Consider the following 27,810-nt stretch of genomic DNA (forward strand, 5'->3'; position numbering starts at 1 on the left):
CTTTGCCAAGGAGACGAGGGGGCTGCTTCAGTTAGGAGGGGCAGGAAAGGCCTCTCCGATGAGACAACACCTGAGGTGAGCCCTGAGGTGGTGAAGGAGTGAGCCCGGCAGACACTGGGAGTGAGTCCAGGCAGGAGGAGAGGCAGGGTGCGGGGTGTGTCTGAGGAACAAAGTGGAAGGAGCAGGGAAGGGAACATGAGGCAGAAGAGGAAGTCAAGGCAGCTAGGCCCGACAGGGAGGGCCTGAAAGCCAAGGTTTCTACTCTGAGCCGAATGAGAAGCCACAGCGGGGCCGAGCGGAGGAGGGCCAGGATCTGATCGCGGTAGGAGAGCAGACTGAGGGCGGTGTGGGCTCAGGCAGGAAGGAGGCTGGTACAAGAAATGGGAAGTGGCCAAGCACAGGTGATGCTGAGAAAGCAGAACCGGCAGCCCTTGCCAATGGACTGGCTGTGGGGCAGGAGAGGAAAAGAGTCAAGGATGAGCCTGAGGCACGGGTGACAAGGCGGACGGTCCTGACGTTTACTGAAATGGGGTCTGACGGGAAGGGAGAAAGTGAAAAATGAAAGTGAAAGTTGCTCAGTCGTGTCCAACTCTTTGTGACCCCATGGACTTCTCCAGGCCAGAATACTGGAGTGGGGTAGCCTTTTCCCTTCTCCAGGGGATCTTCCCAACCCAGAGATCGAACCCATGTCTCCTGCATTGCAGGCGGGTTCTTTACCAGCTGAGTCATAAGGGAAGCCCACAGGAGGGGACGATTACATCTTATCTGATTGAATCCTCACAACAAACCATAAGGTAAGTCCTTGATCAGAAAACTGAGGTTCATGGTGTACACTTAGCGTTTGGGGGAACTAAGATTCCATAGCTCAGCAGTATGGCCCACTTGAGTCACCCCAAATCGTCTGCTGCAGATTTCATGGGTGGGGCTGGTGGGGGTGGGGCATGGAGAGCAGCTCTCATCTGACAGGGGTCGGGGGTCACAACCTGCCCTTTGGAAGAGGTCTATGATTGGGCTGTTTTATTTCCTGCCATTATTTCCTCTCTGTCCTCCTCTCTAAGATGAATAAGTACTTTTGAAAAATGCCAATCCAATGACTGAGGTAATTCTGATCATTACAACGGAACGGTCTGTAGTCATTAAAAAGGTTAAGGTGTGGGAAGGAATTCTGTATCGAGAACAGCGGGCCCAGTCCCAGGGGCTCAGAGTGGTCTCAAGGGGATGATTCCTAGAGGCAGAGCCAGGAGTCCCTCCACCAGCCTCCATAGGCTCGTCTCTACTACAGTGTTGGTGGGAACCTCTTGTTCCCTTGAGATGGCAGATGGGTAGGGGGCCAGGAAGGAGATGGGGTGGGGAATGAAGAGAAGGAAGGGGTTGGGCAGGAGGATGCTGAGGAAGCAGGCTGAAGGAGCTGGGAAGGAAGGCCAGAGGGGGATGGAAAGGGGAGCTGAAAGGGTGTCTAGGGGAGGGAGTTGGGGATTGAGCAGAAGTTGCCGGGGGGCGGGTACCCACCTGAGTGGATGTGAGCATGCAGTTTGAGGTAGTGCTCCCGCCGGAAGAACTTCTTGCACACCTGGCACTTGAACCTGCCCCCGCTGCCGTGGGTAGGCAGATGACGCCGCAGGTACCGTTCACAAGGAAATACCTGGCAGGACAAAGGAGTTGGCGTCAGGTCTGACTCACCACTCGCACCACATTACGAGCTCAAGGGGCCCCTCATTACCAGCTCTTATGGAAACACCATTCTTTCTGCCCACTAGGGGTCAAGGCTCACAGGGCCCAGCTTAGTCATTAGAAGCTCATGGCTCCCACTACTCACCCATAAGACCAGTCAAGACAGGCTGGCTCAGCTTCTGCCCACGCTGTTGTTTCTACCCAGAGAGACTTTCTCTCTTAGCAGGACAAACTCCTACTCAACCTTTAAGACCCAACTCAGGTCACTGCTTCCATGAAGCCCTCCGTGACTTCTCAATGCCACACACTCAATGCCTCGAAAGTCCACCCACACTTTTAAAGTTAGCATCTAACCTATTTGAATAACAGCTCTTTGCTCACACAAGATCTCCCAGAGGGCAGAGAGGAGCTCTCATTTCCCAGCACAGGGCCTGAGTTAAATGACTGACAAGCAGGGGAATGAATGAAGAAATGAACACGTAACTGAAGAAATAAATGGAAAGGTAAAAAAAAAGCCAGAAAACACAGAAGCCAAATTCTTCTTCCTCCCCAGGCATAGGAAGGGTACTCATTCATTTTTTCATTCATCTGATACAGATTCGTGGTCAAGGACACAGACCTAACTACTTACTCACTCCATTATCTCCTAGCTGGATGATCTTTCAGTGCCTTAGTTTCCCTGTCTGTAAAATAGTATGCCAGCCTCCTAGGGTTAAATGAGTCAGTTTCAGATAGAATCCTCAGAACCACATCTGGCACAGGGTTCTTGCTAATTCATGATACCTTTTATTCAGACCACAAATTCCAAATCCCCAAATTAGGCTGTAAAATTAGAAACATGTACAATGAGGCCGAAGTGAAACCAGGACTGTCTGTCCTGGGAAATCTGCCATGAAAGGTGGTAAGAAAATGAGAAGAACAAAGAAACCAGTTAGACACACCAGGGGGTGCAATCAGCAAAATCCAGACTTCAGGCAACTCCACAGGACCAAAGGCCCAGCTTCTTCAACAAACACATTTAAAGAAAAAAAAAAAGAGCACTGATGGGGGAATCTGTAGATTAATAGAAACTTTGGTCGGATCAGTCAATCACAGTATATGGACCTGATTCAAACAAACTCGACAAAAATTATGTTTTGGGGAAAAGTGAAAAATGGAACCCTGACTGGATTTTTGATGGGTGTGAAGGGCTTTAGTGAGAGATTCCAGATCCACTGTAAAAAAGGAACTGGTAATAACCAGGATAATAAGATGTCAGGAAGTTGAAGGCTGCTGTTTGCATGCTGGGCCTGGGCCCAGGAGAGTCCTCACTCCACAGCCTGGCCGGCCCGCCTGGCCCCAGTAGCAACCCCGGGCCAGCCAGGGTGGGTGACCAACTGGTAAGACGGGCCAGGCAGAGTTCTCACTCCTCAAGAAGAAGTGCTGTCTGCAGAGACAACCCCAAGCTTGGCCTGCACATGCTGAGGCAGGAGAGGAGGAGACAGTGGGGTCTTCGCTCCACCACCTCTTGCCCCCTACTTTCATCTCGCCAGAAAGGGCAGGGGTCCCCACCTTTTGGCAGTGCGGGCAGGGGAAGTTGTGAGTGGCGGTCTGCAGGTGATGGTCCAGCGCTTCAGGTGTGGAGTACTTGTTGACGCATTTGACACACCTAAAAGGGGAGGAGCGGAGAGGTGAGAGAGCTTGCACGGGGCTGGAGGTAACCAGCCACACCCCTCCTCCACCATCACTGGTTAACATACCCGCAAAACAGCAGTTTCAGGCCACAAGCCACACTAAAGAAAAGACCCCACTGTCTTCCCACCATGAAAACATTGGCCAGCAAATGGGCCCATTTACAGTGCAGTACCAATGAGCAAAGCTAGAGGCAGGTGGGCAATTCACGCTAAAAACGGAACTGTGGGCCCTGCCATCTGTACACCAGGGCCATGTGGGAAACCCACAGGCAGGCTGCACCTGTGGTGGGCCCAGGGGACTCCCCCTCGGGCCACGGCCTGAAAACCACAAGCTAAATGCCTGCAGATGGCAAGAAAGAAGGAAGGGGTGGGGTGGGAGCCGTGCGACCAGGAGGGCAGAGACTTTGTGAGCTGGTGGGAGAAAGATGGGAATGGCTCAGGCTCTGGTGGCAGGAGGCACAGGTTTGCTGGGGAGGCAGTTTCGCAAGACCATTAAAATGAAAGCTCCCTGCCAGAAATGCCACCCTAACTAAGTCATGCAAGGTAACACGCCCAGCAATAGGGCAAACCCATGTCATGTGTCTCCTGATACAATGTGCTGAGAAAGACACAACATCGCTTCGTGATGCTCCTGCCAAAAGTGTCGATCCTGGACCAACCCTGAGGTCAAATCAGACAAATCCAAACTGAGCACATTCTACAAAATACCTGGCTTCTACTCTCTCAAAATATTAAGGTCATAAAGACAAAGACAGAAAGACTGTTTCAGCAAAAAGGGGACTGAAGAGACAAGGACAACCGAATGCAACGTGTGATCCTGGATTGGACCCTGGGACCAGAAAAAAGTTTTTTTTTTTTTTTAAAGTTTTTTCTTCATCTATAAAAGATGCTATTGGAACCATTGGAAATTTCTGCATAAGGTCTATAAATGCGATAATAGAATTGTATTGATTTAACTTCCTGATTTTGATAACTACACTATGCTTTTATGGAAGAGGTTATCCTTGTTTTTAGAAAATACACATGAAAGAGAAAAGGTAAGGAGCACGGTGTCTGCAAATTATTCTCAAAAAGCTCAGAAAGTGATACAGCCAGTGTGGTTAGTATTATAATACCTGGGAAACGTGGGTGAAGGATATGTATGGGAATTCTTTGTACTAGTCATATAACTTTCTTAGAAGTCTGAGATTATGTCGAAGTAAGGGGTTTTTTTAATATTATTTATTTGGCCGCAAAAGGTCTTAGTCGCAGCATGCGGGATCTCTAGTTATGGCATATAGGATCTAGTTCCCTGACCAAGGATTGGAGCCCTTGCATTGGGAGCTTGGACTTTGAGCCACTGGAACACCAGGGAAGTCCCTCAAAGTAAGTTTAAAAGAAACACTTCGTGAAAGTGATTGCCTGTGGGATGCGGAAGTAGGTCAGGATGGATAGGGAATTCCTTTTCATTCTATGCACTTCTGTAGTTTTAAAATACTGCATTGTATGCACATAAATTTATTTTTTCAGGTAGTAATTAATCTTTTGTAAACCCTTCTTTGATCTCTGACCTGCAAAATTACTTCTAGGAACTTATTTACAAATGAGCAAAGATACAGGTCCAAAGTTGTTCCCTGTAATGTTGTTTATAATAATGACAAACTGGAAATAACCCAATTAACCTGTAGTACGGGACATGTTAAATAAATTACAGCCTATCCATGTATAATGGAATGCTAATGTCTCCTCTCTGAGCCTCAATGTCCTCATCTTTGCAATGGGGAGAATACCACAGCTATGAGCTGAACTAGGTTCCTCCAAAATCCATATGGTGAAGCCCTGATCCCCAATGTAATGGTATTTGCAGATGGAGCCTCTGGGAGGTGCTTAGGTCTAGCTGAGATCATGAGAGTGGGAGCCTCCAGATGAGATTAGTGCCCTTATAAGAAAAGAGCAGGGACTTCCTTGGTGGTCCAGTGGTTAAGAATCTGCCTTCCAACGCGGGGAATGTGGGTTCAGTCCCTGGTCAGGGAACTAAGATCCCACATGCTGAGGGGTAACTAAGCCCACGCCCTGCAACTACTGAGCCCCCGTGCTCTGGAGCCCACCTGCCACAGCTAGAGAGAGGTCCACGCCACTAGAGAGAGGCCTACATGGCACCATGAAGAACCCTCAAGCTGCAACAGAAGATTCTGATGCCACAACCAGGACCCACTGCAGCTAAAGAAGGAAAGAAAGAAAACAAAAGACCAGAGAGAAAGGGCACCCTCTCTCTCTCATGTGTCTATAATATTTTGTTACAGCCACCTGAACTGACTGATGCCACCTACCTCCCAGGAAGGCAGGACTCAATGTCACTAAGTCAGGTCAAGCCACCTTGCAGGTAACTCACTTCTTTTTACTTGGCATCTCGCTCCAGAGAGCCACACAGCTACAGGGACTCCTAGAAATTCCACAGATTGGAAGGGCAAAAGCAAATGCTCTCTACAAATGGGAATTATGCATCGTTATCCAGAAATCACCCCTTAGCTGGTCAGAGTTCACCTGGCTTTCCTGCCCCTGGGGTCCCATTTCCCAATCTCCCCCAGGGTTGGATGCCCTCTACCCCACTTCTTGAGCCCAGTTCCCCTGCCAGCTTCTCAAAGCTCCTGTGGCTTCTACAAGATCCTCAGGCCCCGGCCCCCACTTTCTCTCCCAGGCCCCATCTAAACATCTCCTCCTACTTCCATTCTATAGAACAGTTATTCTAAACCACTTGCTATTTTATTTCCCATCTTTACAGTTGCAAACTCCTACTCATCCTTCAAAACCCAGTTCAGATATCATTGCTCCTGGGATCCTGTCCCTTGCCCTACTTCTCACCGTGGGTATATATGTCTATGACAGCATTTTATCACAGCATATAGTAAGAATATATACACTCCTGTCTCCCTAAGCAGTCCATGCATTCTAGACTCAAAGTCTGTATTTACTTATTTCTGAACCCCAGAAGCCTCCCCCAAGAGCTAGAGGTGGGGCAGGGTTGGGGTGGGGGGCATGCATTAACAGAGGTCATCAGCCAACTCCCTGCAGATACAAGTCTGAACAGAGAAGCAAAACCATTCTAACATGAAAATATTCACTAATGAACTGGAAGTCCCTGGACAAAAACTCCTATTTTTTTTTTCCCCCACTAATACCTATCCCCATGTGCTAGATTTTGTGAGGCAGCTGCTCCCAAATGACATAAGGCTAATGCACAGCAAAATGAATGGAGAGCAACAGTGAGGGGTTCCTCCAAGTCATGGAAGTGATGCTGGACAATACCATCAGCAAATGGGATTCTGGAGGAGGAGCCAGAAAGCTCTTGAGGAAGGGAAACTCCACAAGGATGAACACAGGCTCAGTAGCTCCAACAAGAATGACAAGGACAATTACATGATCAATGGATCCAAAGAGAATGATCGGAAGTTCTAAGGACTAAAAGCATATGGCAAAACAGAGGGAGCCCTTCATCATTTCTGCTAAAGGGACCTTCTTTATGACTGAAACAGAAGACTACAGCCATGTAAAGGGTTGTCAGAAAAATTACCCCCAATAAAATACACATTTAATTCATTCCTTGTCCCATTCTAAGAATCAGCATATAGCTCCAACTTTAACCTAAATTTTATAATTATAAAACATACCAATCTTATTTTTATGATTTTTGCTTTCAAATACACACTTGTGCATTTTTTCATTTAAGAATCGATGTAGCATTTCCCTGACGGTCTTGTGGTTAAGAATCCATCTGCCAATGAATGCAGGGACTCAGGTTCAATTCTTGGTCCAGGAAGATCCCACATGCCGTGGGACAACTAAGCCCACGAGCCACGACTACTGAAGCCCGCACCCCAGAGCCCATGCTCTGCAACAAGAAAAACCACCACAATGAGAAGCCTGAACACCGCAACTAGAGAGTAGCCCCCATTTGCCACAGCTGGAGAAAGCCTGTGCTCAGCAACCAAGACCAGGTGCAGCCAAAAAAAAAAATCAGTGTACCGTTCTACATGTAATCTAAATTGTGTAGATTATCAGACAAAATACTATTTTCATAATATTTTACTTTAGGGAAAAACAAATCTTTTTTCCACTATGAACAAGGAAAAATTGGCTTCCCTTTTTTAAGATTTTGTTTTTTTAGGTTGCATGTCTGCCAAGTTGAAGAATGATACAAGGAGGGCCCACCTTTTCTCCCCCCTCAGTGCCAAAGCACAGAACCCACTCCCCCAGGCTGGGCCCTGAAGCCTCAGATTCCCCTTTGAGATGTCCCACTGGACCTGAGCAGTTGGAACCACCAAGGGAATGGACCCCTGGGCTTCCTGCGGGGAGAGGGAAGGGGGATCATGTACTTGTAGACGGCGCTGTCCTTCTTGGGGCTGTTCTGTGACAGGAGGCTGTGCGAGTACTGATGCACGCCCAGGTCGTACAGCGAGGGGAAGTCCTTGCCACAGAGGTGGCAGCGGTAGCTCAGCTCCTCCTGGTGGCTCTTGATGTGCTCCAGGAACGTGTCCAGCTTCGGGAAGGTCTGCGCACAGCTCTTGACCACACATTTGTACACCTTGGGGGAAGAGGCAGGGCAGGTGAGGGCAGGCTGGAGAGCCACCTCCACTGTGGTCCCCTGCCCTGCGGTATCCACCTCCAACACTGCTCATAGAAGACTCAACTGCTGTTCCCCTGCTCCCCTGCTGCGGGAGCCCTGGATTTATTATTATTTTTTCTTCATTCATTTATTTTTAATTGAAGGATAATTACAATATTGTGTTGGCTTCTACCATACATATTATTTTTTTTTAATTTAGTTATTGTTTAACTGGAGCATAATTGCTACAATGCTGTGTTCATTTCTGCTGTACAACAATGTGAATCGGCTATATGTATGTCAACCACAAATTGGCACTTGCCACGGGCACTTGCCATCTACTTCTAATAAGGATTAAATCATGTGCTGCTACAGCTGACCCACCCCCTGAAAGGAGTTCAGGGTGGAAAGCAGAAATGAGGCACTTTATGCTCGAGGAAAAACTAGTAGGACAGTCTTCAGGTATTTTTAGGAGCTGATTTTATGAGCCTAATTCTTGTATCTCCCTATATCTAGAAAAGCACTAAAATCCTTCATGGTGATGACTATTCCTCGTGACTAGCAAAAGCTTCACAAGCCTAGCAGAAACCTTCTGGGAAAAAATATGTGCTTGACTGCATGTACTCTCTCTTCACCAAAATCTCATATATACCGACCTTTCCCTCCCTGCCTCTTTGGAGCAGTTTCTCAAAGCTATGTGAGGTGCTGCCTCCCGGACTGCCCTCGTTTTGCCCCTAATAAAACTTAACTCTCAAACTGTGCATTTCTTTTTAAGTCATCATGTATATATCCATGTGTTCCCTCCCTCTTAAGCCTCCCTCCCACCCCACCCCCATACCCCTAAGTCACCACAGAGCACCGAGCTGAGCTCCCTGTGCTTCCCACTAGCTGTCTATTTCACACACGGCAGCATATACATGTCAGTGCTACCTTCTCGATTTGTCCTACCCTCCTCTTCCCCTGCTGTGTCTACAAGCCCATTCTCTACATTTGCGTCTATATTCTGCCCTGCAAATAAGTTCATCTGCACCATTTTTCTAGATTCCAAGAAACACAAATTAAAACCACAATGAAGTACCACTTCACACTGGTCAGAATGGCTATCATCAAAAAAATATACAAACAAATTCTGGAAAAGGTGTGGAGAAAAGGGAACCCTCTTATACTGTATGTACTGGGCATATTTAAGAAAAATTATCCAAAACTTGGAATGATAACATCTTGAAAAGATGTGAAAAGATGGCATCCCATCCTTTCAATGTTATGCGAGAATGGTGGCTCTCCAACTGGAGCCTGCATCACAGTAGCAGACTGGCCACTTCCAGGGAATCTGACGCAGCAGGTCTGGGTGGCCTGAACACGTGCATTCCTGCCAAGCACCCAGGTGACACTGAAGCTACTGGGCTGGGGACCTCACTTTGAGAAGTGCTGTCTGGCAAGCAGTTAGGTGAAGACAGTTAAGCTGCTAAGGGTCACCTCACTCTCTGGGTGATATCACTTGTTTTGACTGTTTATTACTGATCAGAACCTAGACTCTCTAAAGTTAAATGTTAACTTGAAAACTGATCCAATGTAAATTATTTTTGTCATGTAGAAAAGATAACTCCAGAGGGTTTTTTTTTTTTTTAAACTCCAGAGGTTTTATTGCCCTGAAGGACATAAACCAGATTTGTATCTAACTTAGTAATTTATTTCAGGATTCCTTTTTTTTACTGACACAGTTACACAGAGATATAGGTATTAGTGTTCCGCACCATCTTTTGACCGGCTTTGTCATTTTTCCAGTTCCGCCATTAATGAATTAAGCAAAATTCTGATTCAAGTTCACTAAGTTATTTGTATGAAAGATATGCTTTTAACATTTTAAAAGGTATACATTAATAAGTAGTACACACTCCTCATGGGGCTTCCCAGGTGGTACTAGTGGTAAAGAAGCCGTCTGCCAAAGCAGGAGATGTAAGAGATGCGCGTTTGATCCCTGGGTTGGGAGATCCCCTTGGAGGAGGGCATTGCAACCCACTCCAATATTCTTGCCTGGAGAATCCCATGGACAGGAAGCCTGGCAGGCTACAGTCCACAGGGTCGCAAAGAGTTGGACATGACTGAGGTGACTTAGCACATATGCACTCACACACTCTTCCTCATAGGGTTGTGAAACAGTCACAGTGGCATGACACACTCAGGGCTGCCTATAAATTCCAACCCTTCTTCCTGACAAAGCAGGAAGAAGGCTTCTTCTTCCTAACAAAGTGAACTCTGATTTGCTCAGAGTGGGAAGATGCCCAGCTGATCCCCTGGCTCCCTTACATCGAATGTCAGTCATGCGACCATTTCTTGCCAATGGTATGTAGGCAGTAATCTTTGGGGAGGGCATCATTCCCTGGACACAAAGGCAAAAGCTTCCTAGGAGAAGTTCCCTCTGTTCTTTGCATTTATCCTAATTGGAATACAGATGTGATGACTGAAGGTGTGACAGCCATTCCGCAACCTTGAGGATGAAAGCCACATGCTAAAGACAGCAGAGCAGAAAGCCAGGAGAATCCTACTAGATAAGCCCAGTACTACCTACTTATGGACCTCTTATGATGTGAGAGAGAAAAGAAATCCTAACCAGTAAGCCAGTTATCTATTATTTGCAGCCTAACCATGCATTTCTAAATGACAGAGCAGGTGCATGGGCTCTGACCAATGAGAGCGCTACAGAAGGCTTCTGGGCAAGGTTTCCTTGCTCCTAAAGAAGACACAGAAGGTATTATTAATATAACCCCTTTATGCTCATGGATAATACTGTGTCTGGTCTTTTGCCTAGAAAAAGTGACCACCATCACAGGACCACAGGTGAACCACGAGCAGAGGACAGGGCCATGCCCTGTCGAGACAAGAGTTAGAAAGACATAGGGCCCTTGATGCGGGGTTGAGTCAACTGACTGTCTCAGGCCTGAGTTGCCCTATCTTGGGTTTTAGTGAGATAACAAACTTCCTAATTGTTTAAGCGAGTGTGAGTAAAAGTTTTTGGTGATTTTTCCCCCCAAGGATAGTCTAACTTAACTCCATCAATCTCTCTGCTAAGAATCTATAATAAGGAAAAAATCAGAAATGTGGACAAAGATTTGATTACAACAATATTCATCATGGTTTTGTTTATAATAGCAAAACTCAGGAAATAACCTAACTGTTCAATAATAGGGGATTTAAAGAATCCAGCCATTGGGACTTCTCTGGTGGTTCAGTGATGGGACTCTATGCTTCCACTGCAAGGGGCACGAGTTTGATCCCTGGTCAGAGAACTAACAACACACAAGCCATGTGGCACAGTCAAAAAAGAGAAGGAAGGAAAGGAAATCTACAAAACGTACTGCATTGAGTGCTGGATTCCTGGGACGACATATTGTAATCTGGTTATGACAAGGGGTTTGGAGTCAAATGAACTGGCTTTGAATCCTGCCTCAGTTACTTAACTGGCATCGTGACTCTGGATGGATCGCTCATCTCTCTCAGCCTTAGTTTCTTCATCTGGATACACTGAAAATGCCTATCTCTAAGGTTGCTGTAAGAAGTAAGTAAAGTACTGAATGCAAGGAACCTTAGTAGGGTTGTTACTCGGTCCTAAGTTGCGTCTGACTCTGCCACCCCATAGACTGTAGCCCACCAGGCCCCTCTGTCCATGGGATTTCCCAGGCAAGAAGACTACAGAGGATTGCTATTTCCTTTTCCAGGGATCTTCCTGACCCAGGAATCCAACCAGCATCTCCTGCATTGCAGGCAGGTTCTGTACTATTGAGCCACCAGGGAAGCCCTCTAGCAGGGTACTTAGCATATAATAAATAGTAAATGTGAATCTATATATTTTTCGGACTTTTCTGAATTTCCGATTTCTATATTGGGTATATGATACTTTAATAGGGAGAAAAAATAACTAACAAAAATTACTTTTAAAAAATAAACACTGGAATAGAGTTACCATATAACCTAGTAATTCCACTCCTAGGTTTATACCCAAGAGAACTGAAAACACATGTTCATACAGAAACTTGTACACAATGATCACTAAAGTATTATTCATAATAGCTAAAAAGTAGAAAGAACCTAAATGTCTATCAACTGATAAAAAGATTCAAAAATAAAAAGGAATAAAGTACTGATACATGTTATAACATGAATGCAAATATTATCTCAAAAGGCCACATACTAGATGATTCCAATATTAAATGTCCAGAATAGGCAAATCGATAGAGACAGAAAACAGGTTAGTGGTTGCCTGAGTCTGGGAGTAGGGGCGAGTGAACACTAATGGGTATAAAGTTTCTGGGGTGATAAAAATGTTTTGGAAAAAAAAATGTTCTAGAAATACAGGGGTGATGGCTGTATAACATTATGAATAGATTAAAAACTACTGAAGCATACACTTTAAAACAGGTGAATTTTATGGTATGTAAATCACACCTCAATGGAAAAAAATAAAAAATAGGCTGTAGTCTCAAATCCCCATAGGCGGGTTTTTACATACTAGATCTTCTCAAAGTGGCAAGAATTCTTCCTGTGTCTGATTCCTTCATTATATGACCCTTGAGAGGTGGACTTCCTCCCTCAGGCAAGCACCGTAATGGCCCAAAAAGCTGGCACCACCCAGGGAGGACAGAGGGGGAAGCTTAGCCCATCATGGTCACATGGACGCTCAGAGCAACCGAGGCCCACTCCTGTCCCCTTCTAGGCCGTGTTCAAGACCCCAGCATCAGCCAAGGCTCATGACTTGGGTGGTTGTGCCCCACCCCGGCTCCCGCCCCCTCACCTACCTGCTCATTCTTGTGCTGGGTCATGTGGGACTTGAGCTGGAAGTAGGTACTGAACTTGCTGGGGCAGAACTGGCACAGGTAGGAGCTATCGATGAGGACCACCTGCTTGGCCTCCAGCTTGTCCCCCTCCCCTTCGCCGGCTGTGGGCAAGGCCTGGGGCTGCGGGGCACTAGACAGGGTCTGGCCCAACCCTGTGGAGAAAGCCAGGGAGGAAAGTCACTGAGAAAGACAGAGGAAGGGTCAGGGCAGAGGGCCACGCCACCCGGGAAAGATGCCCAGGACACCTCCCCGTGCTGTGCTGTATTCACCCGCCACCAACCATGGGCTCAGTGTGGGACGTGGTACCGAGGCTCTGCACTCACGCTCAGCTGGGGCACAGGGACACAGCCATTCCAGGGGCCAAACTACTGAACACTGACATTCTGATGGATGAAGAGCCCCTGCATCGAGTCTCCCCTTGCAGGCCTTCCCTTCAGACACGCTAGACCGCTCTGCGGTTGTTAACGACCCTGACTGCCAACCCCAGCTGAACTCACGATGCCTCCCAGCTCCTTGTACAATCATGTGTTTAGCTGTTCCTCCCTCACTCTCCCCGAGGACAGGGGCCTCTGACCTCAGGTTTGTAGGCCCAGGGGCCTGGCACACGGTGGTCGTGCTGGTTTAGTCGCTAAGACGTATCCAACTCTTTGTGATCCCACAGACTGTAGCCCACCAGGCTCCTCTGTTCATGGGATTTCTCAGGCAAGAATACTGGAGTGGGTTGCCATTTCCTTCTCCAGGGGATCTTCCCAACTCAGGGATCGAACCTGAGTCCCCTGCTTGGCAGGCAGATTCTTTACCATTGAGCCACCTGGGAAGAACTCTGGCACACAGTAAGCCTCCATAAATGTTTGCTCAATGGTTGAACACTAGGTGCTAGGCACTACAAGAGTTTTGAAAGAAATGGGTTCTTCTCCAGAGCTCACAAGAGTTCAGAAGGCACGCACAGAATAGCTCAACACAGTAGGGCCAGTTCCCACTGGCAGGCCAGAGAAAAGTGGGCATATGTTGCTTGCACAGAACACCCCCTCCATGAGCTGCCTGTGGCCAGCTCTGCTCATCCCCAGGGCTGCACAGGGAGGCTCCAGCCAGACGCTGCCCAGTACAGTGGTCACCTCTACCCACCTGTGTTATCCTCGTCCTCCTGTCTGCTGGGGTTCAGAGCCATGACCTGCACCGTCACAGAGTTGCGAGAGACGGTGCCACCGCTGCGTCCTGGGGGCCACACCTTGTGGGTTTGCATGTGTTTCTTGACGTTAGACTTCTGGGCAAAGGCACGGCCACATGCAATGCACTGGAAGGGCTTCTCACCAGTGTGGCTGCGGAAAACAAGGCTTGTCAGCACCCGCGTGTAGGGACTGTGACCTCAGTTCAGGAGCTCAGAACCACCAGGAAGGCCCAGGCAGAGCATCTGGAGGCTGTGGGCCACCATCCTGAGACCGTGAGGACAAGCCCTCTTACTGAGGCAGGCAAGCACAGACACACCCCGGGCTTCTGGTGACAAGACTGAGTGGCTGAATCAACCAGCCCTGGAGCAGACCTTCTCTGTGGCCATCTCAAGCTGTGAGATAAAACAGTTTCAAAGAATTGATGCTTTCGAACTGTGGTGCTAGAAAAGACTCTTGAGAGTTCCTTGGACAGCAAGGAGACCAAACCAGTCAATCCTAAAGGAAATCAACTCTGAATATTCATTGGAAGGACTGATGCTGAAGCTGAATCTCCAATACTTTGGCCACCTGATGCGAAAAGACCCTGATGCTGGGAAAGACTGACAGCAGAAGGAGAAGGGGACGATAGAAGATGAGATGGTTGGATGGCATCATTAACTCAGTGAACATGAGTTTGAGCAAACTCTGGGAGATGGTGAAGGACAGGAAAGCCTGGCGTTCTGCAGTCCATGGGGTTACAAAGAGTTCGACACAACTGAGAGACTGAACAACAACAATTGTTTAAGTGGAGAATTTTCTGTTACTTGAAGGAGAAAATGTCCTAGCCGTCACAGCACAGCACTTGTATAACTATTTAAAACTTTCCTTCAAATCAATGCACTTTTTAAGAACTGAAAATAATTAAAAATGAAGCTTCCTGTTGTTATTATATATGCAAAACTGCTTGTCGTAAACACAAGTAACAAAAAACACAATTATTCATAAAACAATCTTATTAAGATCTATAGATGCATCATCCTTATGGCAGACATAAACCACGTGGGACTATTTAAATTTAAATTCATTAAAATAAAATCAAGTTAAAAACTCAGTTTCTCAGGCTTTCCTGGTGGCTCAGTAGTAAAGAACTGCCCGCCAGTGCAAGAGACACGGGTTTGATCCCCGATCTAGGAGGATCCCACATGCTGCGGAACAACCAAGCCTGGGTGCCACAGCTATTGAGCCTGCGCTCTAGAGCTCGGGAGCTGCAACTACCGAACCCCGGGTACCCTAGAGAGCCTGTGCTCTGCAACAAGAGAAACCACTGCAAGGAGAAGCCAGTGCACCTGCGCAGCAACAAAACCCAGCACGGCCAAAAATAAATCAAGTTACCAAAATGCAGTTTCTCAGTCATACCAGTCACATTTCGAGTACTCAACAGCCATATGTCCACTGCCCTGTGGACAGCGCCTATTGGGGTCTCCCCATCTTTGCAGAAAGTTCTACTGACAAGCACTGGTTGTAGACCAGTGGTTTTCAACAGAGATCGATTTTCCCTCCTGGGACATCTGGAAATGTTTGGAGACATTTTGGGATGTCACAGCTGAGGAGTGAGGAGGGGCTATTGGCATCTAGTGGTTAGAGGTCAGGGATACTGCTGAACATTCTTCTAGGCACAGGGCAGCCCCCACAGAGAATCTCAATAGGCTGGAAGACCCTGGTCTACAGAGAAGCTATTGCCTGCCATGGCTGGAATCTTGGGCACTATCTCTCCCTCCCTTCCCCCCTCTCTCTCTGTAATAAAAGATGAGCAAAACTGTGCGAGGTGTTAAAGACAGACCACACCTAATTGAGGCTTTCTCCTCTGACTGAAAGAAATTGAAAAAAATTTTCTCACTCTATCTTTCAGAAATCTTCAATAGCCATATTTACAAACCACCTAAAATCATCTTATGTCCCAGTGTTCCACTCTATGAGAAACATCGAACGAGACCACCCCTCCACTTCACAATGGAAAACCTGAGGCCCAGAGGGGCTCCTTGCATGTTCTTGGGACAAGGGGTGTCATGGTTAGTACTGAGCGAGCAGAGAACTTGCAGAGGCACGTTCATAGAGCATCACTAACCCCGAGGTCAGGCCTTTCTACAGAAGTGAGCGCTGAGGCACGCCTCCCACCAATAAAGCCCTCCCCCTAGCCATTCAAGTCAACTCCGCCTCCTCCATTCCCACCTTGGACCTTCCTCATCAGGGCAGGCAGGCTCCACAGATCCTTCCCACTGAGGAAGCAAAGGGCAAAATCATCCTGAGCTGGACAGAGGAACCATGACAGACCAGTTGGGGCCTTGGTCACCACCAGGCGAAGGGGGAGGGGAAAGGAGCACTGCTTCCACTGTGGACTCCCCATCCCACCTCCCCACCAGGGCTGCCCAGGGGCCACCTGCCCCACCACGCCCAGTTACCTTCGGATGTGCTGCTGCAGGTCAAAGTTTTTGGTGAATGACTTGTCACAATATGAGCACTTGAGTTTCTGAGCCTTTGGCTTCCCTGCAGCTGATGAAAAATTAAAAAAGACACACACACAGAAAAAGACAAAGAAGGGGACGGTGAGGCTGGCGACACAACTGTAGGCACCAATGGCAACTTCCAGCCCTAGACCCAGGGCCAGACAGCCCAGATCCTAGGAGGTCTACATCCATGGGCCTGCTGGGGAAGAAGCACAGGTCAGTCTCTCGCAGGGCCTGGGAAAAGAAATTCCAGGACATGCTCTGGCTGGGAAAGCAGGGCAAATCCCTCAAAGACTCCCTTCTGCCGGAGGATAAAATCCACCCTCTCTGCCGTGGCCTATGGGGCTCTGCATCCTCTACTTCCTACCATCCCTATTATTCTTATGATCTAGTTGCAGTGGTCTCCTGGCTAACCTCGAAAGACCTCAAACATGGTCCCACCTCAGGGCCTTTGCACCTGCTGTCCTCCTTGCCTAAAATGCTTGTCCCTCAGACAGTCACGAGACCATTTCCTTCTCATCCCCAGACAGATAGGCAGCAGCATTTTCCAGTCTCTATCCAGTATTCTCAATCACAGTACTCTGTTAATCTCCTTTCTAGAGTGACCCATAAATATTTATTTATTCCCTGTCTCTCCCATTAAACTGTGAGTAATTAAGGGTAAGGAAATCATGACCCAAGATGCTAGATTTCCAGTTCTGACACCAAGCCTGGCACACAGATGCTCAACACATTTGCGAAAGGAAGGAAGGGGCTGGAAGCCCCTGAAAACTCTCAATTCTTCTGCCTTTCCCTACTACCACTACTTTCTGACATTGTCCCCAACCATATACTTAGCATCTCTAACAGGGTGGCAGACATCGCTGCTTGCCTGCCTAATACCCACTCTTCCCTTTTTCTTTCTTCACAAATCCCCTACGTAATGGGAGCATCAATGTTCCTGGCTAAAAGAGACATTTCCCAGCTTCCTTTGGAGATAGATATGGTCATGTGAAATGTAATGAAATGTAAGCAAAAGCATCATGCTTAGAACTTCTGGGAGCTGGGAGATGCTTCTTTTATCTTTCTTCCAGATGCTTGGAATATGAAATTTGATGACTGGAGCTTCAGCAGCCATCTTACACAATGAGGCACCTAAGAACAAAAGTCATGTTTTAGGAATGATGGAGCAGAAAAATAGAAGAAATGTGGGTGCCTGGTGATTACATAGGCATACAAACTCCAGATTGCCTGTCTCTGGACTTGTTTTGCACAGAACAACAAAATTCTACCATTTTGGAGTCATTCCTATTCTGGATTTTCCACTACATGCAACCAAACTTAATCCTAACTCTCACAAAACGGAAGACTGGAACTAAGCAGCCTGTGGACAGGTACATCCATGCTGAGGAGAGATGCCACGACGGGCTGTGTGCCCACCTTCTGGGAGTCCACTGGGACCTTTGGTCCGTCGGGTCTTCAGTGATGGTGGGGAGTCAAAGCTGGCCACTGTGCCCCCGGTGGCGCTGGTCATAGGGGCAGCAGGGTTTGGTCCTTTTGGTTTGAATCCTTGTTTGCCAGGACTGTACACCTGGGGTGTGGGGTATACTGGAGCCTCCACACACTGGTTTGGCACCTACAAGGACAGCAGAGTCAGGGAGAGTGCCCTGGGAAGGGAGGGGAAGAGCTGCCCCAGGTAGTGGGACCTTCACTGTGGCCCTGGCTGATCTCAGCCACCACAGCTACATCACCACCCTAACTCCTCCACCTCACTCAGTCCCCCCAGTCACTCCCAAGACCCCTTTGAATAGAACTGCATGAAGCCAGCAGGCCAGATGCAGCTTTGGAGCCAGCTGCTTGGGTTCAAATCCTGATTCTGCCACTTATCATTTAAGTGACCTTGGGCAAGTCTTTTAACTTGTTTCAGTTTCTGCATCTGTAAAATGGGTTGCTAATTATAGCAACCCCGTATGAGGATAGAGCTTAGAAGAGGGCCTGGCAAGTAGTAAGTACCCAATCAACATCAGCTGTTGTGACAGCCATTATTATTGTTGTTAGTAGTAGACTTCTTGCACAGGAGAACTAGGAAGTCAGAAGGGTCTATGCCCTCACCAGCAACTCCACTTCTTAACCAACTCTGCCTGATGCCACACCAGCAGGCATCCCTTGACTAGGAATCGACACTGAAGCCATGAGAAATTACCAAAGGAATTCTGAGCCACCCAAATTCAGTGACCACTAAGCTCACATCATGACACTGGGTATTGTAAAGAATTCACTTATTCCTTCATCTACTTATCATTCATTGGTCTTCCTGGGCTGCTCTACCCAAAATTCCCTTCCTCTCCTCTGTTTCATTTTCCTCCTTAGATGCATCATTATCTAATAAAATATGCATTTTACTTACTTACCCTATTATCTGCCTAGTTTCATGCAGGCAGGGACTTCTGCTCTGCTTTTGTTTCTTCCTCTATTCCCAGGCACTCAATAAACACTTGCTGAATGAATGAATTCAATTTTGGAGGTCTCAGGCATCTAATACAGCACCACTAGGTGCTTCTGCCAGGTCTTGCCTGTTGGCCCCTGGCACTTCCTACACCCACCTGTGCTCTCCCCTGAAATGCAGAGGTGGCAAGCTTGAAACCACATTCTCAAGTACTCCTGCCAGCACAGTTCTGAACACAAATTAAGTTCTGCCCATGAGAAGCATCTGCATGAGATTTGAAGGCGGAAGGGAGGTAGAAACTGTTCTCCTTGGCAGCCATGCTGGGAGACAGGCAGGTTAGCAGTCATGAGTTTTGGAGTGGCAAGCTGAACCCTACATTCCCCTCCTGATTACCAGCCCCGAGGACGGCAGGGCAGCTGAAACCTCAGCAACAGAATCCTACAGTTTTCTCACCAAGTACAGTGTCCTGGTTACAAGGGCCAAGCCACAACAGTGACCCTGAAAACGAGTGGTTCTTGCCAACCCTGCCTTTTACTCCTCCAGCCCTTCCATCAGCCCTACAGATTTAACTTCCTGTATGAAATCCCTCTGTTAGAAATACCTAGAGTGAAAAAAAAAAAAAAAAAAAGAAATACCTAGAGTGGTTTCAATTTTCCTGACCAATACAGCACTCAATATTTGTCACAGTGAATGAATTCATCCACCATCCAGGTCATTCCTGAGCAATGATATGACTGCCACTGGGTTAGTTCTCATTATCCTCACAGCTCTACAAGTGGAGTTCCCATTCTAGAGTCTCTTCTCTGAAACTGAGGTCAAAGCACTGTGTTTCAGATACCAACTGTGGGTGTCCCACAGGCCAGGTCTCTGCTAGGTGCCAAGGATGCAAAATCAAAGACGATTTAGGCTGTTTTCAGAGAGCACTTTTTGTCTACATGAAAAATCAGTAACAGCAGCTATCCCTATGCTGGCCCCTCTGTCTATGAGGCCACCGTCACCCTTGCAGCATCTCATTAGCTAAATTATTTTTAAATTTTAAAATAATATTTATTTAAATATTTAAATACAAAATTTACAAGTCATTTTTACTGATCAATTGGTGACTCAATTAGATTCTTAACTTTTTATTTTGTATTTGGGTATAGCTGATCAACAAACAATGTTGTGAGGGTTTCAGGTGAACAGCAAAGGGACTCAGCCATACATTCACATATATTAATTTTTTAAAAATTCAGCCAAGTCCTTGCTTTATTCTCCCAGGGTAGGGAAAATCCTCCTGCAGGGTATAACATTACAGGGCTGGTGGTGGAATTTTCCTCCAGTCTAGTTCTCTTTTCAGAGAGACTACCTAACAGAATGTCTGTACGACTGGATTCTAGAGTGAGTCTGAGATAATGTGACCTCAGGTGCAGGCAGGCTCCTTCTGTCATAACCATGCCCCCTAGCACTTGAGCGTGGCATGGTTCTGAAGTCTCAGTGCCTTGAGAGTACACTGCTTATAGTTCGAAACTCTTCAGCTGGGAATTAATATAGTATATATGACACAGGCACACCTTGAAGATATTGTGGGTTCAGTTATAGACCACTGCAATAAAGTGAATATCACAATAAAGCAAGTCACACAAGGTTTTTTTTTTTATTTTCCAGTGCATAAAAAAGTTATGTTTATGAAAAAAAGTTGTTTACAAAAAAAGGTTATGTTTACTCTATCTTGTAATCTGTTAAGTATGCAATAGCATTACATCCTAAAAAAATGTATGTATCTTAATTAAAGAAAAATTTTTGACTTTATTGCCAAAAAAATGCCCACCACATCTGAGCCTTCAGCAAGTAATAGTAATAACATCAAAAATCACAGATCATCATGACAAATACAATAACAATGAAAAAGGTTGAAATGTTGTAAAGATTACCAAAATTTTGACACAGAGACACAAAGGGAACTGGTAGACTTGCTCGACGAAAAACACAACATCTGCAAAGTGCAATGAAGCAAGGTATCCTGTACACTGACTGAATGGCCTCGACTCTTTACTTCTTCTGGTACCCAGGCCCTTTCCAGTGTGACCTGCAGTTTTTCCCATTGAGAGGTGGCATCTATTTCCGTACTCCTTCAACCTAAGCTGACCTTGTGACCTGCTTTCACCAGCAGAAGTGACACTGTGTCACTTACAAGCCTAAGCCTCAAGAAGTCTTGAGCATTTCTGCTTGCATTACTGCATGTCCACCACTGTGGTGAGACTATGCCTGGGGAACCTGCTTGAGAAGGAAAGATGCATGGAGGAGAGCTGGGTCACCCCACCTGATTATTCCACCCTAGGCCACTCTAGTGGAGAAGGCAATGGCACTTCACTCCAGTACTCTTGCCTGGAAAATCCCATGGATGGAGGAACCTGGTAGGCTGTAGTCCATGAGGTCGCTGAGAGTTGGACACGACTGAGCGACTTCACTTTCACTTTTCACTTTCATGCATTGGAGAAGGAAATGGCAACCCACTCCAGTGTTCTTGCCTGGAGAATCCCAGGGATGTGGGAGCCTGGTGGGCTGCCGTCTATGGGGTTGCGCAGAGTCAGACACGACTGAAGTGACTTAGCAGCAGCAGCAGGCCACTCTAGAGCAGCAGCCAGTCAGCCAACCTCCAGACGTGTGGGAGCACCCGGCCAAGATCAGCAGTTGCCAAGCTGACCACCATAGACGTGAGAACAATAAACACCTTTCCCCATATACTGTATTTCTTACACAGCCATAGCTAACTGATACACCTAGCTTGCTAAAACATATGAGACACTCACATATATAATTTTGGAATCCTTTCCCCAAAGGCAGGTATTTTCTTGACTGTCCTGAGCTCCCCGAGGGCAGCTTGTATTTCTGCTACAACCCCTGCTTCATTCCACCTTCTCATGGGGTGCTTTTTACTTTTACACGTATGATAGCTTGAGCTGGTTTTGTCCCCACAGTATCTCTGGCATCAGAAAAGGCTCAGGTTATCCGTGACGACTATGACCAGCTTTCCCCTCTTCACCCTGAGCCCCAGCGTCTGCTCACCTCCAGGGGTGGGTAGGGCTGCATTCCCAGTGCTTGGATCTCTACCGTTCCACTCCCGGTGAGGGGTGCTGTGGCGTTGTACACCTCCACGACGCCATTCCCGCCAGGGTTGGGACGCCCAGCGGGGCCCAGGCTCTGGGGTGGGGGTGGTGGGGGTTGAGGGGGTGGGGGCGGAGGCAGCGGTGGAGGGGGCGGAGGAGGAGGTGGAGGCTGGGCCAGGTAGTTTGGTGCAGGATGCATATTCAGGTTACTCTGAAATCACAAGAGAAAATTAAATTGTCACAGCCTCCTGATACCAGCTATCTGATTTATCAGCAGGGAAGGACACTTGCCTTAGCCAGCCATGTGGGAAGAAGAGAGGAAAAGGCAGAGAGCAGGCATGGAAACCAAATCATGGGAGAATTCCAAGGAGCCATCAGTCTGGTATTGCTGTCTTTTTTCTCTATGAAAGTCAGCAAAAATGGCCCAGCTAGTACAGAAATGAGTTCATAGAGCGGGCCTAATGTTGCTGTCTTTAGAAGGGCTTGCTTGTAGGTCTGGCTCTGAACTGGCATCTGAGAACCTGCCTTGTAGAAGGTTCCCCGGTTTTTTGTTTGTTTGTTTGTTTTGCTGCACTGTGCGTCATGTGGACCAGGGATTAAACCCACGCTCCCTGTCTTGGAAGTTCGGAGTCTTACTCACTGGACTGTAGGGAAGTCCTGCAGGTTCCCTATGTTGCTAAGGCTGTTCTGCCCACCTGGGGCACTGGCCCTAGTGTCCAACTACCTAGACAGTTTGCACAACAATGTGATTTATGGTGAACAGCTCCTTCCCACCTGGGTATCTGGAATTGTGCTCTGTGGCTGGAAGCCTACATGACATCCTCAACAGAAGCCCTGGCCTTAGAGTCAGAGGTGTTCTTTCCTGGCAGAAACTCTGGGCACTCTTGACAGCTGGAGGATGCCGTATGCCCCCGAGCAGCCTCTCCCCACTTTCCTGAGGCAAAGAAAGCTGGAGACTTGGAAGAATGCTGATTTCCTGCAGACTCCAGTTGCTGGGTCTTTCTTCCTTGCTGGTCCTGCTATGTATCCTTCTACATTAAACCAGCCAAGAGCACAAGCATCCTGAGTCCTGGGAGTCTTTCTAGAGAGTCACGAAATGTGTGGGTGGCTGTGGATCCTTGAAACACAGCCACTGACTTCTAGCAATTGATTCTACAAAAAAAATCAACCAGGTAGGCAAAGATAACCATACACAGATGTTACTTGTCATTTTTATAATAGCAAAAACTGGCAACGACTACATGTCCTCCCACTGGAAGTTTGGCTAAAGACAGGATGGTCCACCCACCTGGAATGGAACAGAATCCTTTGTGGCTGTTACAGTGATGGTGCTGATCAGTATTCAATAAAGGGTGCTTCTCTTAATTGCTGTTCCTTGGGTTCCATGGTCAAATATGTCGGAGGAAAAATCAGGGTTGACAAAATCAAAAGTATTTCTGAAGTATTTACTGAAGGAAAAACCCAGGGACACAGCAAGGGAAGAAGTGCAATGCTTCCACCTCAGGCTGCTTGGACCAATGATCCTTTTTCTACTGGAAAATCCCAGGGAGCCACTGTTCCGAGGAACACCTCAGTAAATACTGATGCAGGGTTGTAGGCATAGATAGAAAATGATGTTAAACAAAAAGCAAAGTAAGAAAGGGCTTCCCAGGTGGTGCAGTGGTAAAGAATCCGCCTGCTAACGCAAGAGATAGAAGAGACTCAGGTTCAATCACTGGGCCAGGAAGACCTCCTGGAGTAGAAAGTGGCGACCGGCTCCAGTATTCTTGCCTGGAAAAATTCCATGGACAGAGGCGCTTGGTGGGCTACAGTCCATGGGATCACAAAGAGTCAGATACAACTGAGTGCACAAACAAAGTAAGAAAAGCAAGTTCCAGAACAGTGCATATAAATCCATTTATATAGATGGGTATATTTTAAACATATTTATATAAAAAGCTATTTCTATCTCTATTTGCATTCGAAGGTCAGGAAATCCAGACACCAAAATTTTGGTAGTGTTTTCTCTCAGTGGAGGGAGTAAGAGTGCTTGTTTGACTTTCCAATTTTTATTCTGTAGAATTTCAAACCTACAGAAAGGCTGCAAACAGAATACAATGAATGCTCTTTCTACCTCATTTAAGTCACCAGTTGTTACCATCTTGCCGCATCTGCAGTACACATGTGTGTGTACATATACACACATATATTCCTGCGTTCTGTTAAGCCCCCTGAAAGTTAGCTACAAACATCATGACACTTGATTCCTTAAAACTACTCAGATGCATCTCCTAAGAACAAGGACATCCTCCTATGTAACAATTTGATGAACACACACAGGAAATTGAACAGATATAATACTATTATCTAAAATATTCAAATTCCTCCATATTCTAATCTCCCTAAGTGTCCCAGTAAGGCCTTTAAGGCTTCCCTCACTGCAAACCCCCACACCTTATCTAGAATCCAACCAAGAATTGCAAATTCAGTCGGTTGCCCTGTCTCTTTCGATATTAAGAATAAACTTAAAAAAAAAAAAACTTTTCTTTTGTGTACTTTCTAGTGTTTTTCTAATGGACATGGAACACGTCCACAAAGAATAAAAATAGAAGGGCTTCCCTAGTAGCTCAGTGGTAAAGAATCCACCTGCTAACGCAGGGGACACGGGTTTGATCCCTTATCCAGGGAGATCTTACATACCGCTTAGCAACTAAACCCATGTGCCCCAATTATTGAGCCTGTGCTCTAGAGCCCAGGAGCCTTGACTACTGAGTCCTCGAGCCACATCTACTGAAACCTGCTCACCCTAGAGCCTGTGCTCTTCAGCAAGAGAAGACACTGCAATGAGAAGCCTGTACACAGCAACTAAAGAGTAGCCCCCAATCTCCCAAACTGGAGAAAAGCCTGTGCGCACAACAATGAAGACCCAACACAGACAAAATTTTTAAAAATATAGTAATTTTTAAAAAAAAGAATAAAAGTACGAGTCAAAAGAACTGGACTATGGCTATGAAACCCCAAAGTCAGGCTGTGGGTCCCAGCTGAACACATCAGCTTCCCCATCCACAGAAGGGCTGGCCAAGGGAGAGCAGACAGTCCTCCTTAGCTTGAAGAAGAGCTGGGGTCAAGCCCCTTTCTTTCTATGAGAGTCTGAATCTGCAGGAATCAACCTGCTGACCAAAAATCAAGATCCTGTGAGAAACTGGCCACCTCCTTACCTGCACAGGCTGGGGGCCTTGGGGCATGGGCTGGTCCAGGGACGTGAAGGCTGACATGGCGGACATGAGCACGTCATCGCTTACCAAGATGTTCCCCTGCACCAGGGTCTGGATCAGCGGGGACGGGGGCACTGTGATGTACGTGGAGATCTGGACAGTGAGAGAGACACGGAAAGAACATGTCTGACGTTCTGGAAGGAAGCAGACGGCATGGTAGAAAAGATCTGGGTCTGGAGTCCCACAGACCTAGATTCCATCTCCACCTCTGCTACTGCTCCCTGTCACATGACCCTGGGAAAGTCACACCACCTCTCTCAATCTGCATTTCCTCATCTATCAAACGAGGAGAATAAATTACACCTCCCTGCAACGTCTATAACCTATGATCCAGCAACAATCTTTCCTGACCTCTGTCCTAGAGAAACATTCATACCTGTCCACAAGGAGTCCACACAAAAAAGAGTACCCTGCACAGCCTTTTTTCTAATAGTGAAAAATTGGAAATAACCTTGATGTCCATCAATAGGAGGCTAGATTTAAAAACATGTAATATAGTCATGGATAGAATACTACAGAAGGCAAGTAAGAGGTACTACATGGAAAATTAAATTTTATAATAATAGGTACATTATATATTCTCATCTTTAAAAATCCAAACAATACTACTATGTAACTCCTGTGGGTACTTCAGTAAGTATGTGAAAATATATTAATACGCTCTCAGGCTAACAGCAAAGATGAATGGCAGACCTTACAAGAGGGTGTCAAACATGCAGTGACTTTCCCGTTGTAAATGCAAAGGGTGTTGTGTTTATTTGTTGCCATTCTTTTCTGGCGTCTTCTTAAGTCACCTGTCTATAGGACCCCTGGGGACAGCAGCAAATGAGTCCCCAATTCCAACAGAAGTCCTTGCCCTCAACCAAGCAAGGACAGCCTGGGCAGGTTAGGGACGCACCCCATGTCACCGCCAGGAAAGACAGTGACACATATTTTTACAATGCTATATGCATTAGCCTGAGACAAAAAAAAAAAAAAGGTAAATCATTTCCATGTCCATCCAGCTCACTTAGGCAGAGGGATTTGGGTTTGCCCCTAACCAATTGATTGTGTGCAAAGGTTTTCTCCTTGCCCAGGACTGGAAGAATTTCCCTCTCTTCTATTGAAAATAGAAAGGGAGTCAGGAAAGAAGGAACATCTACTAAATGAAACTCATAATCAAGAAGTGAGAAAAACGACTATGTTCTGTGTTAGAAAGCATCTGTGGTAACTTGAAAAGTTTCAGTGCACACTGTCCTAGGGATCTAGGGGTGAGAGTGTTTATCCTGATGGCAAGAATTATGTGTATACAACCACGGGGGAAAGATTAATGTTTTAGAGCAGCAGTCCCCAACCTTTTTGGCACTAGGGACCAGTTTCATGGAAGACAATTTTTCCACAGACTAGGTACAGAGCAGGGGGGTGGTTTCGGATGATTCAAGAGCCTTAAATTTATTGTGCACTTTATTTCTATTATTATTAATCAGATCATCAGGCATTAGATCCCGGAAGTTGGAGACCCCTCATTTTAGAGGAGAAAGAGATAAGAGGAAGTTAAAGGGAAATCTAACCCCATGACCTGGCATCCTGGGACAAGCCCAGCCTCCTTTATGGGGATTCTTTACTCCCTCTGAGCTCCCATCCATGGTGTCTTTGCTCTAGAACTGTGTTCCTGACTGAGGACTCTGGAAGCTTCTCCAGATACCCCCAGTGTGGTTACCTGACCTCTAGATTTGTCTATCTGTCTGCATTTTCATCGCCTCTACTTAAAGGTCCAGTGGGCATCTCAAATTCAACATGAGCAGCTGAACTCCAAATCTCCTCCACGTTCTCCCCACTTCAGTTAATGGCAACTCCAACTCTGGGCACACTTGCCTCCTCTTAATCTCACACCCTACATCCAATCCAGCCACTGCCTCGGCCAGTTCCACTTTCAAAATATTTCTAAAGTCTCATCCCTTCTCTCCACTCCACTGCTACTATCCTGGTCAAGCCACCCACCACCGCCCACTGCTGGATTTATACAGTAGTCTCCCAATGGGTCTCTGGACTTTTCTCTTGACTCTCATCAAAATCTGTTGGGGTAAGGGTTGGGGACAGTTAAGGAGTTTGGGATTGACATGTACACACTGCTATATTTAAAATGGATAACCAAAAAGGACCTATCCTATAGCACAGGGAACTCTGCTCAGTACTACGTAACAGCCTAAATGGGGAAAGAATTTGAAAAAGAATAGATAAATGTATATGTAAAACTGAATCACTTTGCTGTATTGAAAGTAACACAATGTTGTTAATCAACTGGACTCCAATATAAAATAAAAAGTTATTTCCTGAACAACAAAAAAAATCTGGTCTCTACAGCAGCTGCAGTGATCTAACTGAAGTATTTGTTGCTGTTGTTGTCAGTCGCTCAGTCGTGTCCGACTCCTTGTGACCCCATGGACTGTAGTCTGCCAGGTTCCTCTGTCCATGGGATTCTCCAGGCAAGAATACTGAACTGGGTTGCCATTTCCTTCTCCGTAAATCAGACTATATCCCTCTCCTGCTCAAAACCCTCCCATGGCTCGGATCTCATGCAGAGTAAAAGCCACACGATTTGCCAGGGTCTCCCTCTTGCCTCTTTGACCATATCACTTCTTACCCTCCTCCT

The 27,810-nt window shown here is 46.7% G+C and overlaps 1 protein-coding gene across 4 annotated transcripts in view; it reads right to left on the minus strand.

Annotated features, from left to right (window-relative positions):
* ZNF341 (zinc finger protein 341) overlaps positions 1 to 27,810 on the minus strand; it is a 40,047-nt gene that overhangs the window by 3,513 nt on the left and 8,724 nt on the right. For 3 of the 4 annotated variants that reach the window (XM_027558776.1, XM_027558779.1, XM_027558777.1), the window contains 9 exons: positions 25,122 to 25,271; positions 21,884 to 22,135; positions 17,830 to 18,025; positions 16,366 to 16,456; positions 13,884 to 14,077; positions 12,720 to 12,910; positions 7,697 to 7,905; positions 3,223 to 3,319; positions 1,510 to 1,642 (listed from right to left, as the gene is read on the minus strand). In XM_027558776.1, coding sequence (XP_027414577.1) covers positions 1,510 to 1,642; positions 3,223 to 3,319; positions 7,697 to 7,905; positions 12,720 to 12,910; positions 13,884 to 14,077; positions 16,366 to 16,456; positions 17,830 to 18,025; positions 21,884 to 22,135; positions 25,122 to 25,271 — 1,513 coding nt within the window. Of the gene's footprint in view, positions 1 to 1,509; positions 1,643 to 3,222; positions 3,320 to 7,696; positions 7,906 to 12,719; positions 12,911 to 13,883; positions 14,078 to 16,365; positions 16,457 to 17,829; positions 18,026 to 21,883; positions 22,136 to 23,212; positions 23,299 to 25,121; positions 25,272 to 27,810 lie in introns of all 4 variants that reach the window. The other variant, XM_027558778.1, reaches the window with a different exon arrangement.

This window comes from Bos indicus x Bos taurus, chromosome 13, assembly GCF_003369695.1.
Source record: "Bos indicus x Bos taurus breed Angus x Brahman F1 hybrid chromosome 13, Bos_hybrid_MaternalHap_v2.0, whole genome shotgun sequence".
Taxonomy (NCBI): domain Eukaryota; kingdom Metazoa; phylum Chordata; class Mammalia; order Artiodactyla; family Bovidae; genus Bos; species Bos indicus x Bos taurus.